The following is a 17,528-nucleotide window of genomic DNA, read 5'->3' on the forward strand; positions in this document are numbered from 1 at the left end:
AAGTTAGCATGATATAGCAAGTCCTCTGAATTGATGTACAGAGGACATTAAGGGAGCAGGCAGAAGTCTTTGGGGAAGGAGGAAGAAACAGTTCCTGGATAGCTGACAATGAGAGGTTGGTAGGCCTTTTCAAGCAAGAGAAGCTATAGGGAAGCAATTCTATGCCAGGTGGAGAGAATGGTAAGAGAAAGGCAGGGCGGCAGTGCTGGGATTTCCCAGGGGACAATATCCCTGTTCTATGAAACCTTATCAATGCTCAATATCATTAGGTGAGTGGAAACATGAGTTTTGTTTTGGAAGCAGTAGAGCAATATTCAATGCAAAGACTGATGCTGATGATGACGCTCCAACACTTAGGTCAACTTATGTGAAGAGCCAGCTCATTGGAAGAGACTCTGATACTGGGAAAGATTGTTGGCAGAAGGAGAGTTGTGAAAAGGATGAGATGATGAGATGTCATCATCGACTCAATGGACATGAGTTTGAGAAAACTCCACAAAATAGTGAAAGATAAGGAAGCCTTTTTGCTGCCGTACATGTAATCACAAAGTGTCAGACATGACTTAGCAACTGAACCAGTGAGGACACAGGGTCCAGTGAAGCCTCTGGCCCTGGTGGGAGTACAGAAAGATTTAGGTGGAAGGGAAAGCTTCCCATCCTCTGGTACAAGTCCTTGAATCCAAGGCAAGGGCAAAAGATTTTCAATGTGTTATGAAATATTGTTTTCTAAAAAAACAAATGCTGTTTTCTGCAGAAGTGAGAGCTTTGACTGAGTTTGTTCTCTAGATTTTACTGATGGATGTGGAAGGGATCTGGAGTGGGATAAGTCTGCAAAAGCCAGGTGACCAGTTGCTGGAGGGCCCGTCTCGTGATAGACATTCTGCACTAGGTGGAAAACAAATGCAGCCATCTCATCCTCTATAGTCCCCTTCTCCTCCTGCCCCTAATACCTCCCAGCATCAGGGTCTTTTCCAGTGAGTCAACTCATTGCATGAGGTGGCCAAAGTATTGGGGTTTCAGCTTCAACATCAGTCCTTCCAATGAACACCCAGGACTTATCTCCTTTAGGATGGACTGGTTGGATCTCCGTGCACTCCAAGGGACTCTCAAGAGTCTTCTCCAACTCCACAGTTCAAAACCATCAATTCTTTGGTGCTCAGCTTTCTTCACAGTTTGACTCGCACATCCATATATGACCACTGGATAAACCATAGCCTTGACTAGACGGACCTTTGTTGGCATAGTAATATCTTTGCTTTCAATATGCTGTGTAGGTTGGTCATAACTTTCCTTCCAAAGAGTAAGCATCTTTAAATGTCATGGCTACAATCACCATCTGCAGTGATTTTGGAGCCCCAAAAAATAATGTCTGACTCTGTTTCCCCATCTAATTCCCATGAAGTGATAGGATCAGAAGCCATAGTCTTAGTTTTCTAAATGTTGATCTTTAACTCAACTTTTTCACTCTCCTCTATCCCTTTCATCAAGAGACTTTTTAGTTCCTCTTCACTTTCTGCCATAAGGGTGGTGTCATCTGCATGCCTGAGATTATTGATATTTCTCCTGGCAATCTTGATTCCAGCTTGTGTCTTCCAGTCAAGCATTTCTCATGATGTACTCTGCATATAAATTAAATAAGCAGGGTAACAATATACAGCCTTGATGCACTCTTTTCCTATTTGAAACCAGTTTATTGTTCCATGTCCAGTTCTAACTGTTGCTTCCTGACCAGCATAGAGGTTTCTCAAGAGGCAGGTTAGGTGGTCTGGTATTCCCATCTCTTTCAGATTTTCCACAGTTTATTGTGATCCACACAGTCAAAGGCTTTGGCATAGTCAATAAGCAGAAATAGATGTTTGTCTGGAACTCTCTTGCTTTTTCGAAGATCCAGTGGATGTTGGCAATTTGATCTCTGGTTCCTCTGCCTTTTCTAAACCCAGCTTGAGCATCTGAAAGTTCACTGTTCTTGTACTGCTGAAGCCTAACATGGAGAATTTTGAGTATAACTTTACTTGCGTGTGAGATGAGTGCAATTGTGAGGAAGTTTGAGCATTCTTTGGCATTACCTTTCTTTATGATTGGAATGAAAACTGACCTTTTCCAGTCCTGTGGCCACTACTGAGTTTCCAAATTTGCTGGCATATTGAGTTCAGCACTTTCACAGCATCATCTTTCCGGATTTGAAATAGCTCAACTGGAATTCCATCACCTCCACTAGCTTTGTTCATAGTGATACTTTCTAAGGCCCACTTGACTTCACATTTCAGGATGTCTGGCTCTAGATGACTGATCTCACCATCGTGTTCATCATGAAACTCTTTTTTGTACAGTTCTTCTGTGTATTCTTGCCACCTTTTTTTTTAAATATATTCTGCTTCTGTTATGTCCATCCCCTTTCTGTCCTTTATCAATCCCATCTTTGCACAAAATGTTCCCTTGGTATCTCTAATTTTTTTGAAGAGATCTCTGGTCTTTTCCATTCTCTTGTTTTCCTCTATTATTTGCATTGATCGCTGAGGAAGGCTTTCTTATCTCTCCTTGCTATTCTTTGAAACTCTTCATTCAGATGTTTATATCTTTCCTTTTCTCCTTTGCTTTTCACTTCTCTTCTTTTCACAGGTATTTGTAAGGTTTCTCACACATTTTGCTGTTTTGCATTTCTTTTCCATGGGGATGCTCTTGATTCCTGTCTTTTGTACAATGTCATGAACCTCCGTCCATAGTTCAACAGGCACTCTATCTATCAGATCTAGTCCCTTAAATCTATTTCTGACTTTCACTGTATAGTCCTCAAATTGTGTTATTTGTTCCATACCGACAGGGAGTGGTAGGTGGCCATCTGGCACTATTGCTTAGGCAGAAGCAAGCAATATTCAGGCTTCAGTTGAAGAAAGTAGGAAAAACCACTAGACCATTAAGCTACGACCTAAATCAAATCCCTTAAGATTATACAGTGGAGATGAAAAATAGATTCAAGGGATTAGGTCTGGTAGCCTGAAGGACTATGGATGGAGTGTAACATTGTATGGGAAGTGGTGACCAAAACCATCCCCAAGAAAAACAAATGTGAGGCGGCAAAGTGGTTGCCTGAGGAGGCTTTGAAAACAGCTGAGAATAGAACAGAACTGAACAGCAAACAAGAAAGGGAAAGATATACTCAATGAAATGCAGACTTTCAGAGAATAAAAGGAGAGATAAGAAAGTCTTCGTAAGTGAAAAATATAAAAATTAGAGTAAAATAATAAATTGTAAAGAGTATAGATCTCCTCAGGAAAATTGGAGATACCATAGGAATATTTCATGCAAAGACGGGCACAATAAAGGACAGAAAAGTCAAAGATATAACAGAAGCAGATGAGATTAAGAAGAGATGGCAAGAATACACAGATGAACTATACAAAAATGGTCATAATGACCTAGATATAGATGATGTTGGAGTCCGTTATGTTAGCCAGAAATACTAGAGTATAAAGTCAAGTGGGCCTTAGGAAGCATCACTACAAGCAAAGCTAGTGGAGGTGATGGAATTCCAGCTGAGCTGTTTAAAACATCCTAAAGAATGAGGTTGTAACAGTGTTGCATTCAATATGACAGCAAATTTGGAAAATGCAGCAGTGGCCACAATGCTGGAAAAGGTCAATTTTCATTCCAATCCAAAAGAAAGACAATTCCCAAGAATGTTCAACCTATCATGCAGTTGTCCTATCCCACTTGCTAGCAAGGTAATGTTCAAAATCCTTCAAGTTAAGCTTCACAGTACATGAACTGAGAACTTCCAGATGTACAACTGGTTTAAGGAACCAGAGATCAAATTGCCAACATCCATTGGATCATAAAGAAACCAAGCAGATGCCAGAAAAACATCTGCATCTGCTTCACTGACTATGCTAAAGCCTTTCACTGTATGGACCACAACAAACTGTGGAAAATTCTTAAGAGAATGGGAGTAGCAGATCACCTTACCTGTCTCCTGAAAGTCTGAATGGCAGTTAGAATCAGATATAGAACAAATAAAAGATTTAAAATTGGGAAAGAAACATGACAAGGTATACATTGTCACTCTGATCATTGAACTTGTATGTAGGAAAGATCATTCGATATGCTGGACTGCATAAATCCCAAGATGGAATCAAAATTGCTGGGAGAAATATCAACATCTACTGATATGAAGATGATACCACCATAATAGCAGAAAGCAAACAACTAAAGACCAATTGATAAGGAGAGGAGATGAAAAAAGCTTGCTTAAAACTCAACATTCAAAAAAATATTCACAAAAAGATACTCAACATTCACGACATCCAGTCCCACCACTTCATGACATATAGATGACGGAGAAGTGGAAACAGTGGCAGACTTTATTTTCTTGGGCTCCAAAATCACTATGGACCTTAACTGCAGCCACAAAATTAAAAGACACTTGCTCCTCGGAAGGAAAAACCTGCACAGTATATTAAAAAGCAGAGACTCACTTTGCTACAGAGGGCTGTAGTGTCACAGCTATGGTTTTCCAGTAATCATGTACAGATGTGCGACCTGGACCATAAGAATGGGTGAATGCCAAAGAATTGAACTTTTGAACTGCAGTGCTTGAGAAGATTCTTGAGAGTCCCTTATACAACAAGGAGATCACCCAGTCACTCTGAAAGGAAATCAACCTCTGACCACTGCTGTCTTAGCTGAGGCATCTACTGAGGGTCTCCAGGTGTAAAGAATGGATGCTTCCACTGTAAAAGTGCCTGACCATGGCAGCTCCAAGCAAGTAGTTTGTAATTCCACCCATGGAGGAAGCTCAGAAAGGCAGAAGGCTCTGTGTACCCTGGGTCCTCCAATACGTGCCTTGCATTCTCCATAGCAGGATTGGAGGCCAAGGAAGGGACATTCTGGGCCCTGGAGGAGGGAGATGGCTCGGGGATCTACTGGGGCCACCACTTACCAAGTAGGCCTAGAAAGGACAGAGCAGGCATATGTGGCAGAGAGCTTTTGACTGGGGTTTGGGAACAAGAGGGAACCAGCTTTGCATGAAGTACCTCTCCCAAAATCCCCTGGAGGAGAAGTCCAGTGATAAGATCATCTGAGATGGGATGAAGAGAGTCTATTTCATTACCCCTTATAATTCCTCTGAATGAGGAGGTAGTGCAGTTGGCAGGTCATCACAAACTCTTCCATGGCCTAGACCATCCCCCAGTCGCTATCCTTGGGGCTGCCTCTCCCCAGCTTCAGTCATGCAGTTCTGGAGGAAATTGACAATCATGTGTGTTGTGTCAGGGCCAATGACCATGTAAAGCCCATCATAGGACCACATGGCCCTGCCAGGATGGCTGATATAGGGCTGTACATGTGAACTGAGGTGCATCATTCAGAGAATACCCTTGAACTCTAATGGCTCCCAGCTTCTTTCTTTACTAGGAAATGCCTTCAGGATATAAAACCCTAGGGCAGATAGCTTGGACTCCCTCACTAAGTGTAGAAGCCTTAAGGAAGAAAGTTGTCAGCTAAGACCATCAAAGAAGCGGGAAGGGAAAGGCCAAGGGAGAAAAAGAGAGAACTGATGACTTCTGATTTCTAGGGTCCAGTCACAGAGATCTTTGTATTTGCTGTAATTGTTGTGTCCTCTATTCCCAGAATCACTTCAATGAGTCCCCCTTTTCCTTAAAGGCAGGTGGAGGAGGGCTCTTCTCAATTTTGATTCAGACTTGGTTCTAGATACTGCACTCCCAGACACAGAGGCAACAATCTGTTTCAGCACCACTAAGAGTGATACCTTTTATTCTTTACTGAGAATAAGGTGTGCAGACCACTAAACACAGTTCACCAGCATCCTGGGCAGCAGTGCCCAAGTGTGAGTGAGTGTGTGTTAGGAGTGGCCTTATTGATTCCTGAACCACTCTAAGCATTTACACTGCCTGTGCCAGGCCAATCCTGTCATTTCCTCGATCAAAGACTGAGAAATACAGCCTCAGGAAGACTTCACCCAGGATCCAGATCTCTGTAGATGGACTCAATTGGTTCTCTTTAAAGGTGGTATAGCAGCGGCCTCTAGAATCCTGGGGGAATCAGAGACACACACCAGTCACCATGAGCTTTTACTGGTAACTCCCCCCAATATCCAGACCTAGCACAATTCTTTGTTTTATTTCCCTCTTTTGGTAAGTATCAAGGGGTTTTCTCAGCAGCAGGGGATATGAGAGTTCATCAATCAAAGAGGGCCAAGACATCAGGTTGCCATGAGGAAGAGTGTGGGGTAGGGGAGGTTGGGAGTTGGGGAAACAGAGGAATGAAAAACAACAAAGTCCTACTTTAGAGCACAAGAAGCCATATTCAACATTCAGTGATAAATCACGTGAAAAATAATTTAAAAATATATATTTTTATGTGTATAACTGAGTCACATGGCTGTGCAGCAGAACTTAATGCCACAATGAAGATTAGCCACATTTCAATATAATTTATTTTCGAAAAGAACAAGTGTGTCCATAGCTCTCCTCACTCCCTATTTCTTTCCTTCTGACTCTTGCTCCTTGTTTTCTCTGCAGAGAATGCTGGTTCTCCTCCTGCATCTCCACACTCTGTACCTTATTTAAAAACTTCATATTGTATTTGAGTATAGCTGATTAACAATATTCTGAGTTTCAGGTGGACAGTAAAGGGACTCAACCGTATGTATCCGGGTATCCTGGTCCCAAAGACACCCCTCACATCCAGGCTATCATATAACTGAGCGGAGTTCCCTGTGCTACACAGCAAGTCGTTGTTTGTTATTCATCTTAAATAGAGCAGTGCCCAAAACACTTTCTTGAAGCTTTAACTCAGGAACCCTGCGAAGCCTCCTTCAGCCCACACTCACCCTCTCTGGCCACTCCAGGCTTGGTTGGGTAACGTACTCTTGTTCCCCATCCCCACTGGTCTGCCTGTAGCCCTCATCACCCCTCGTAAGTCCCCAGTGCCCCAGTGCAGATGATCTTGAGATGCCATTTGCATGGAATCCAGTGCAGTTTTGCCTAAAATCAAGCAACCCTCCATATGGCTCAATGAGTTTGTGGTTTTAGAATTACTGAAATTCCCTCTCTTCCCCAAAGCCTTCTTTGAGCCCATCAGCCTGCTCTGAACTCCCTCTAGGAGCTGACATGACACCTCCACCCAGTGCTGGGGCTGAACAGTCACAATGAACCCTTTATTCACATTAGCATCCAGCTTCCCCACAGAGTTGTTGGGTGCCCAAACTCACAAAGGAGGCACCTGGCCGGAGCAAGGGGAAGATACAGCCGAGAACTAGGCTGACCATTTAATTTATCATTAAAACCAGGAAAACCTTGAGAACGGAAGGGAGCCTGTTAACGTACGCTGGGACATCACACTGGGACTGTCCCCAGCCATTCTCCTTGTAACATGGCCTATTTCAGGGACTGCTAGTGCTGAATTTCATGTTCATGCACCTAAGGATTCAGATTGAGTTGAAGCTTTTTGAGGACTGAGGACCTTAGTGTTCTCCTGTCCTTGATCCCACCATGCCATATGGTGAGACCTCTCCACATTTATTTCAGGAAGATCAGTGTCCCACACGGCCCTTAACTCTCAAGTGATTGGTTTTGTGGGAGTCACTGGCCCAGCCACAGGGCTCAGCAGCATCTGCAATGGTTTGACATGGCCGCCAGAGGGCGCCCTCCTCCAAGCAGCAGCCCAAGGGTTCCTTTCCTGCAAGCTCCAGCTTGAAAACCAACCTTCAGTATTGTCACCTCACCTTGATGATGTAGGCTCGACCTGGCACTGGGTAGTTGATACTGTTGATGGTGAAGATAATAGAGGGCAGGGTATTGACCGCAGAACATGAAACGTAGTACTGTTAGAGAGAGAGGGTGAGAGGTTGACACTGGTGATCCTTGTTGTGTGTGGAGACTGGGAGTGACCCCGGGGCATGACCCTTCACCTTGGAGCCCCTTGGCGTGGCACTGATGAGCTTCTGCATGTTATCAACAAGTGATTTTGGGCCTTGGATGAATGCTGCCCCGGTGTCAACAACGGCCTTGCAACCAGCAGAACAAGCAATAACATTTCTTTCAATGGAGATGCTGAGAGACAAAGGAAGAAAGTGGGCATCAAGGTCACTCTGAGCCTCCCCAGAGTTGTCCTCTTCCCGTCTGTCTCCTAAACAGCCCTTGGTCTCTTGCCCTCTTTTCCTTTGCTCTCGACACAGTACCTTTCTTGACATCCTTGAATGCAGTACTTGAATATACCAGGATCTTTTGTACCTTGACCCAATCTGGTCTTCCTTCCTAGAAGACTCCACTGCACTTTGACTAGCAAATTTCTTCTCATCTTCCAGATTCCAGCTTAATTTTATTGTTTTGGGGAAGTCTTTCCCCTGGTGTTTATGAGTCTCCTGTCTTAGTCAGTCTCTGTAGAACCTTCTTCATGTCTGCTGCTGCTACAGCTGCTAACTCACTTCAGTCATATCCGACTCTGTGTGACCTCATAGAGGGCAGCCCACCAGACTCTGCCATCCCTGGGATTGTCCAGGCAAGAGTAATGGAGTGAGTTGCCATTGCCTTCTCCTCCTCATGTCTAACATGTACCAAAGTCACAATTCACTATGTGGGCAAGTCACTTCATGTACATCTGCCTTCTTAGATGTGAGGGGGAGTTTTATGCTCCTTGCCTCCCTAAAGTGCCTCACACACAGTGGATGCCCAATATTGTCTGTTCAATGAGTGAATGAAAACTAAGAAAACAATAAGTAACCTCCAGAGAGCTGTATCTGGTGGGGAACAAATAACAACTCGCACACAGAGTGAAGATGGAGATTCGCAGGGGCAGCAGATTCTCATCGTAGGGGGAGAGAGGGGCTTCTCTGGGAGAGGGTGTCTTTCAGCACTGCTCCTACAACCAGCTCAGACCCTGAGACCCTGGCCAGGAAATACGTGACCAGCCCATAGAAACTGCAAAGGACAGGTCAACATTTGCCTGAGGGTATCACACAGAATCCTTTCAATTATGCCTCTTGTCCTCAAGTCACTCCTGGATCTCACCTTCCTGATCCTCTGTAATAGCCCCTGTCGCACGTGTGCCCAAGAACTTGGCATGTCTTTTCTATTAGTTGCTTTCACGTCTTAAGACTGCAGGCAACTACTCTCCACTGCTGGGTAGCTGCTCCCTGAGAAGACAAGTTGTCCCCATTTTATCAGGACTGTCCCTGTTTTTAAACAGACATTTATCTGTACTGAGAATTTCCTATGTCCTAGGTAGCCCTGGACAGTCGGTCATCTTATCATAACTCTGTTCAGGCTGGAGAAATTCTCCCTGATCCTCTATTCACCACACTGTGGAGTCCTCTAACCATGCTCCCCAACTCAAAGCGCAGTGGGTGCAGTCTTCTGCCAGCTACACAGACCTCTCTGGTGCCTTTTAGGACCCTGATAAGAGCCATGCTCAGAAGGCCTGGGGATTATGAACCCATGGGTTCTTTGTGTATCTCTGTGCTTGTGTGTTTGTTTGTATCCGTGTTTGCATGTTTCTTTGTGTGTGCTTGTGTGTCTCTGACTAGCTATGCATGTTTTTATGTGTTGCTGTGTATGTTTTTATGTGTCTGCTTGTGTGTTTCCATGTGTCTGTGTGTCTGTCTATGTCATTGTGTGTGGTGTGTATGTCTGTGGGACTGTGTGTCTGAGAATGTATTTGTGTGTGTCTGCCTGTGTCCATGTACAGTAGTGGGAGCATTACTTGGGCTGACCCTCAGAGGGAGAGGCTTACCGGTCCATGTGTACCATCCAGTCACCCGCTTGGATCAATGGTACCCAGTTGAGCTCTCCCTTGTAGTAGCGGTGGTCCACCCCACCAAACATCACCACACTGCCCTCCTGCCCGCCTCTGTAGAGAGAAGTGAGGGGGCGATCCTTGGAGGACGGTAACAACAGCACCGTCTGAGAGCTTTGCTTGTCCACCCATCAAGGCCCTAATAAGGTCGCCCTGTACAGTGGCAAAAATCGAGTCTAGGAGAGACTGAGATCCAGACTGAGGTCTGTTACTGGCTAACGAGTGGCACAGAGGAGGTTAGAAGCTGAACCCACTTGGATGAGTGTCACCCACTATGTCTTCTGAAGATGCCCTGGACCTCCAGCCACCTGAGTGCTCAGACACCATCAGAGGACAGGGTGCTGAAGTGTTTGGGCTTTCCCCTTGTCCACCTTGTCATTTTTTCAGGAAAATCAAGGCCTTGGAGTTCTAAGGGTGTGGGTTCAGGTCACCCAGCATTGGCTCCAACGGCCTGTGATCTCTACTGTCAAAAGGGCCCCAAACTCAGAAGGGATCCAACCTCTGCTCTCCCTGTCTTGAAATGCCTCATATTTATTAAACAAGGGGTCCCACACTTTCGTTTCTCACTGGCTCCTACAAATTGGGTAGCTGGTCCTGGGCTCCCAGTGAAATGCTAATGAGGAAGGAAAAATATCCACCATCCTTCTCCTTCCTTCCTTATCAAATTCATAAGCAAATCCTTCCTTCAACTGGTTTCCTGTGGCCTTCCATTACCCTTCCTCCTCACTCAACCCCCTAGACCAGGTTACTGGTCTTGAGCCCAGGAGTAGGCTTGTGTTCCAATAAACTTTTATTTCTGAAAGCCAGGGGTGAAGCCAGGTAGGGTCCTGGGTCCATACTTATCCTGGGTTAGATTATCCTCAGGATACCTTTTTAACAAGTGTTCTATAACTTTTGTGTAACTGAAAGCATCTTACAGCTAATTTGGTGAAAGGGATTGTCCATCTCAGACTTACTTGCTCAAGTAGAAGGCAAAAACAGGCTCAGAAATGGCACCTTCATTCTTCAGCTTGTCAAAGATGGGGATTGCTCCAGAAGAGGACATATTGGGGTAGTTCAAGCCCAAGACGCCATCAAAAGGTATACGCCTAAACCCGTATTCTTCCGTGCTTAGACCAAATGGTTGGTCAGTGCTTACAAGGTCCCCAATCTGTGGGAAAGGAAAGTGTTCCCACTTGCAGATACGTGAAGTGGGGCTAGGACTGGGCTGGGATGCATTGCCATTAGATCCTCAGAGAAGAATTGAGGCTGGGCTCTATCTTCAGTGGCCAGCAGACAGTGAGATCAAGCTGGGAGGGGAATTTGGGTTTGATTTGAGAGAGGCTATGAATTTTATAACATCTGCCCCTCTGAAAAACACCACCTGAGTGAGTCATTTTACCCTCGTGGCTTCTGTACAGGTGGGGCAACCAAGAGTCTGGCCAGGTCCCATTGGTGCCACCGTATAGACAAAGCAATCAAGAGCAAGATAGTCTTTCTTTGGCATCACTGTGACCTAATGACAGGAATGGACTGCATTCTCTGTAATGTACTGTGGATTCTGCATCTGTCCAGGAAGACAGAAGTCAAAAACACAATCTTGCTTGCAGGGCTCTATGAAATTACTGCCTGTGGAAATCACTTTTGGGGATATGTGTATATTCCTGTGAGTGTGTATGAGAGAGTAAAGAGAGATCAACTACTCAAGTATTTTGGGGGAGGCGGGCCATAGTTTTATTAGACTCTCAAGGGTCCTCTAGAGTGAGAAATCATTTATCAGTCCCCTTGACTTCTCAGGCCACCAGTTTCCCACTCTGGATTCCTTGACTGCTCCCAGGGTCCTCAGATCAGTTTTATCCTGTCCACAAACATCCCACAGCAAATTCAGTCCTGGAAAGCCATCCTAACTCCACCTTTACCATGTGTGTGCCCTCAGCAAGGACCTTGCTGTCTACGCCTTAGTTTCCTCATATGTCTCATGAGCTAATCAGAGTAACTGATGTGTAGGGTTGTTGCAGGATTAAGCCAGTTATCACCTGAAAGTGCCTGGAACAGTCTGTGAATATAAAAGTGGGTGCTTTTATCCTTTTTTCTCGCTCCCAGCAAAATGAACTTTGAACTGCTCATGGGCGGAGGAGCTGCAAGTCCACACCTCAAACCACTTTCTGGGTTAGCTAATCTGTTTGTTCGTGTGTCACCACAGGCACTGCCTCCCCAGAGACATGATCCTGTGGATAAGATGGCCAATATCTATGGGAGTTGGGCTTGGAAGGGTCCTGCCAGATGGTCCTGCATCTGTTTTGCAAGCAGTAGTCACTTCCTAGCCAGACCTGACTCAGTATATGTTACACTGTTACCCGAACTGTGTCATGAACAACAATTCCTTTCATTCTCCCACATCCGTAGGTGATGCTGAAGATCTTATTGGTAGGCCGAAAAGTGGAAGACTGAAGATGTCTGAACCTAGCGTGTGTAGCTGTAGATACAAGAGATGAGTGTCATCAGGTGCAAAGGATGGAAACAGGGTAGCAGGGCAAGTGAAAGATGGTCCGGGTACAATGTATCTGTACTCACAACAGGCTTCAATGGCACAAAAGTCGGAGGGCACCCACAAGTCAGATGAGCCTGTGTCAAAGACAACCTGGAATTCCTGAGGGGGTGTTCCAATGGTGATGTTACCCAGGTAGACCAACTACAGGGAAAGGCAGGGAGTAGGTTATTGCAGAATTGGCTACCCTCTATTCTCAAACTGCTGCCTCCCTCTGGGTGTCACATATCTTTTGAGATCACTTTCTAACCACCATGCAGCTCACAGACGTTGGTCACAGAGGTATCTGCATTTGATATATTTTTCCTGTGCTACATTGTATGCAGGATATTGACTCTATGACCAGGTGTTGATGTGGTTCCTCCTTCATGGGATTCCCATAGGCATATACACTGGGCCTCCAGAACCACTCAACACCCAGGGAAGTCCTGGTGCCTTCATTTGAGAAGCTCTGTTGTCTCTTCAAACCCAGTCTTAGCATCTCCTTCTCCAGGAGGTCCTTCTTGATCAACCCCAGCCACGCCCTCCAAACTCAGACCACATCCAGTCAACACCACACAGGTGACCCTTTCATTTGACATGTATTTACCTTTGCCTATCTCTCAGGCTGGCATGGACATTCTTGAAGACAAAATAAGCCCTTTGGCTAATCTAAAAACAGTAACCACAGTGATTCTTATGGCCATACATGGAATACAGGTTCAGTAACTTTTTAGTGCTATCGTTCTTGCATCTGTGGAAACTGCATTTCTCTGCCTGGGGATTCACAATTGCTCTGCAGTTGGTTCTACCTTTTGATCAGTGATGGTTCATTCTTCATCTGTAACTGAGGCTCTCACTTAGTTCAGAAGGAACAATCGCCCTCAAACAAATGACACATCTTTGACACAGAAATGGATATTTACCTGACACCTGGTAATTGTCAGGCCCAGTCACAAAGACTAACAGTTGAGGATGAGACTGCCTTCTCTTCTGGTTGGGGGTCACTGTTTTCCAGTGTCTCTGCCTCCTGCAGGAACCCCATCCCCATCATCCCACCTGGCACCTCCAGATGAGCCCCAGTGCTAGGCTAGAGCACCAGGGGGTGCTTTGGAGCACCATCCTCCCAAAATACTCACATCCTTGGTGTTTTTCAGCGGGCAAATAGTTAGATTTGAGCCACGAAAAGAAATCTGGGACAGTCTGTAAGCATGCTCCTTCGGGAAATTGTTCAGCATGTTTTTTTCACTGAGGGTTTTTCTCATGGTCTTCACTCTCCTTAGAGGTATTCTTTCACCGAGCATTTGACAAACAAAACAAAGAAGATGCTACAATTAGATGTCAGTGTTAAGACATAACTGTCATTGTAATGGCCCTGTGTGTTTTCTAATCATTTTTATGAGGCATATCATTATCAGAATTTTATGCGTATACTATGGCAAAGACATAGATTTCAATACTGGTTCTGTTCTGCAATCTTGGGTAAGCTATATGACCATGTGGTGTCTCAGTCTCCCCTTCGGTAAAATGGTAGAATGTAACAATACAAACCCTCCAAATAGGGTATCTTGGGGATACGAGAAGTGATGTATATAAAGTGAAAGTGAAGTCACTCAGTCGTGTCTGACTCCTTGTGACCACATGGACTGTAGCCTACAAGGCTCCTCCATCCATGGGATTTTCCAGGCAAGAATACTGGAGTGGATTGCCATTTCCTTCTCCAGGGGATCTCCCAGTCTCAACAATGACAGCCATTATCATTAGTGTTGCCATCTCACTCATTCCTTCTCATAGAACCTCAAGGATGTAGGTTGAAGGGGGGCTTATCCTCTTTTACAAGGGACCAATTTGAAATGCAAGAGATTTCTGAGTTGGCTGTGGTCACACTGCTTGTCAGATACAAAACAGTGTATCTTTCTCCAAGTTGACAGAGAAGAGAGAATTGACAGAAGAATCCAAGATATAGTGAACAAGTAAGGGAAATTCAAAGGCTGGAGAAGGAAGGATGAGTCAAATGAAAAATTAAAAGAAAACAACACAAAGAAAAATACATTCCCTGTGACTTCCAAAGAGATGGAGAGATAAATGACAGTGATACAGAGATGCAGACATAAGTGTATACACACTGAAGTAGACAGGGATGAAAGAGGACATGTTGAATAAAATTTAGAAAGTGCTCTTCCACAGGACCATATCGACATCTGCATAGACTGTGCATTGAACTGTTACAAGGAGTTGTATTTTCAATAGGTCATGACATGACTGGACACCAAGCTTTGTGCAACCCAACCAAGACCTTGGGATCCACAGTTCCTATAGCGAGTTACTTATCAATAAGTAAGAGTGGAGCTTTAAGACTCTTAGGGAAATATTCCATTCCCTTCTGAACTTGATGGGTGGAAGAATAATCAGATGAAAAGAAAAATCCGAGAAAGGAGTATGACATAACTTACAGTCCCCATACTTACTTGACTATGCACTCTGAGATGGACGCCAGCCCGAGGAGCACAAGCCACTTCATGCTTCTTTCCTGCATCCAAGTACTCAGGGAAGTTTGGGTTCTTAGCATTTAGTGGTGACCAGGAGCTCCTAGTTATATATGCTCTGACCTACCCTAGTTTTCCCCTTTAGGCCACTAAAAGATCTGAAAAAAAACACAAAGCTCTTGATTAAATCTTTACCTTCATCAGTGTCCTTGGTCAGCGGCCTTTGAAGCTTCTCAAAATATAGAGAATTTAACTGTATCTCTTCCCTGAAGCTTGGTTAGAAAATCAAACTGATCTGCATGGACATCTAAGAAGACAGAGAACCTTGCCTACATGGAAAAAAATCTGCTAAGAACACCATGAAAATGGATACTAGGGGCCATGCTCAACATTCTTGGATTCATGCCATCTTCCTAGCCACTTCATGAGATATGCACTGCTGTCTTCATTGGAGAGGAGATTGCTAGGAGGATAAGTTGTCAAATGACAAAGTGAAGGCTTCAGGGACAGCCCAGGGACATACAACTGGTTTTTGGTAGTGAGTCTATTGGCAGACATCAGGGGCACCTATGATGCAAGTCTGCATCAAAGATTTAGGGCAGATTTAGGGCAGTACTTCAATTGCATGGTTTCAGTACTGGAAGAAATGTCATCTGCATCCACAAGAGATTTTATATCATCCGACAACTGTACGAGGAAGAACTGTGTGCTAGGTTCTGGGTTAAAGGCTTCAAAGTCAAAGTTGATCAAGACAAAAGTAGTATTTATCTTAAGAGAGCTAGAAATCTAGTTCTAACAAGCTCGTGGTCCCCGGAGGCAGGAGATATGATACTAGGACTAGGAGGCCATGTTGGAATCTGGGCAGCAGAGGCCTTACCACTGGGAGCAGGCTTTTTTCCACTTCATCCATGCTGGAAAGTAGGCAAGTTGGCCATGTTTTCAAGAGAATAAAAGTTTGGGTATTTATGTACAATCTACTGATTTTAATATTCACAACTAATTTTTTTTCCCAAATAAAAAGTGGGAATGAAATCTCCACAGTGATGTGCTGGAATCAGCCTTCAGTCTCTGCAATTTTTGTTTTTGGCCTAGAGTTGGGAGTGCAGTAGGGACAGAGAGAAATTTAATTCATGTTGGTTGATTTAAAAAGAGACTGAATGCACTCTAAACATGCTGACTCATTGGAAAAGACCCAGATATTAGGAAAGATGAAAGTCAGGAGGAGAAGCAGAAGACAGAGGATGAGATGCTTGCATCACCAAGTCAATGAACATGAGCTTGAGCAAGCTCCAGGAGTTGGTGATGGGTAGGGAAGCCTGGCATGCTGCAGTCTATGGTGTTGCAAAGAGACGGACACAACTGAAGGACTGAACTGAACTGAACAAATTGAGAACAAAGACTAATAAATCTAATTGCATCAGGTTGTTGACTAGCTACCTATAACAACACATTACTTAAGTGGCTTTAAAATTCAGACTTATGACTCTACATTTAGAGTGGAATATCTTCTAAGGAAAAATAAGAATACTGCCCATCAAAAACAAAAGCAAAGGAAACCAAAAGAAAAAAAGGAGGGGGGGGGGCAGTCCTAAGTTCTTGGAGGAATAGGATGGGGAGACCACTTTCTCCCCCACAAATTCATCAAAAGAACATTTAAATGGTAAGTAAATTCCACGAAACAACTTCTGAATGCTGGCAGAGGACATCAGGCAGCCAGAAAAGCAGCCCATTGTCCCTGAAAGGAGGTAGGAAAAAATATAAAAGACCAAAAAGAGACAACAGAGGTAGGGATGGAGCTCCATCCCTGGAAGGGAGTCTTAAAAAGAGAGAAGTTTCCAAACACCAGGAAACACTCTCACTGCCAAGTCCGTGGCAAGCCTTGGAAGCACAGAGGGCAACATAACAGGGAGGAAAAATAAATAAATAATTAAACCCCACAGATTATGAGCCCAATGGTAACTCTCCCAGGGGAAAAGCAGCACAGACGCTTACACCCACCACTAGAAAGCAGGGCCTGGGCAGGGAGGCACTGGCTGCATTGCTTAGAGTAAGGGCCAGGCCTGAATGCCCCAAGGGCAATCTGAGCGAACTTGGGCTAGCAAACCAGACTGTGGGATAGCTACCAAGCACAAAGCCCTAATCTAAGACTCTTCCAGGCCCGCACACAGAACAAAGGACTGAACAGAACTAGCCCACTGCAGACCATCCCCGTCCAGTGACAAGCAGCCAGAGCTGGAAGGGGGCAATCGTGGCCACAGAAAGGCATTATCTAGCAAACAGCAAGCAGGCTTCTTTATTAACTAAGACTTCCTGGGGTTCTGGACAGTCAACATCTGCCTGAGAAAGTGCACTGGTTGTACACCTAGAAAACTGAGCAGCAGGGACGGGGGAGGCGATAAGTCGCAGTGACCATGCTCACAAAACACCTCATCACTTGAGCTGCTCAGACCTGGGAAGGGCACAAAACACAGGCCCAACCGAGTCTGTGCCTCTGAGGACTACCCGAGTCCCTGAACCTGAGTGGCTTAGACCTGGGAGGTGCATGCAGCCCAGGGCTGGGCTCGGAAGGTTCCTGACGGAGCATCCTACAGCCTGAGCAGTGTGGGAAGGGAGGGCACAGGCGCCATGAGTCGGAACAGGCCCAGTGTGGCTGAGGCACTGTGAGTACACGCCAGTGATTTTTTTTTTGCAGTGTCCCTCCCTCTCCATAGCACGACTGAACAAGT

At 44.9% G+C, this 17,528-nt stretch overlaps 1 protein-coding gene across 1 annotated transcript; it reads right to left on the bottom strand.

The window, feature by feature from the left end:
* Nucleotides 1–5,897: 5,897 nt before the first annotated feature.
* Nucleotides 5,898–14,837, bottom strand: LOC138427341 (pregnancy-associated glycoprotein 6-like). Its single transcript, XM_069566698.2, has 9 exons — nt 14,785–14,837; nt 13,456–13,606; nt 12,364–12,481; nt 12,147–12,265; nt 10,767–10,960; nt 9,748–9,864; nt 7,928–8,069; nt 7,742–7,840; nt 5,898–6,047 (listed from the first exon to the last, which is right to left on the bottom strand). The coding sequence occupies exons 1-9, from the start codon at nt 14,835–14,837 to the stop codon at nt 5,898–5,900; spliced, it is 1,143 nt and encodes a 380-aa protein (XP_069422799.2).
* Nucleotides 14,838–17,528: the final 2,691 nt, after the last annotated feature.

The sequence above is a fragment of the Ovis canadensis genome, chromosome 21 (genome assembly GCF_042477335.2).
Source record: "Ovis canadensis isolate MfBH-ARS-UI-01 breed Bighorn chromosome 21, ARS-UI_OviCan_v2, whole genome shotgun sequence".
In the NCBI taxonomy this organism is placed as follows: Eukaryota; Metazoa; Chordata; class Mammalia; order Artiodactyla; family Bovidae; genus Ovis; species Ovis canadensis.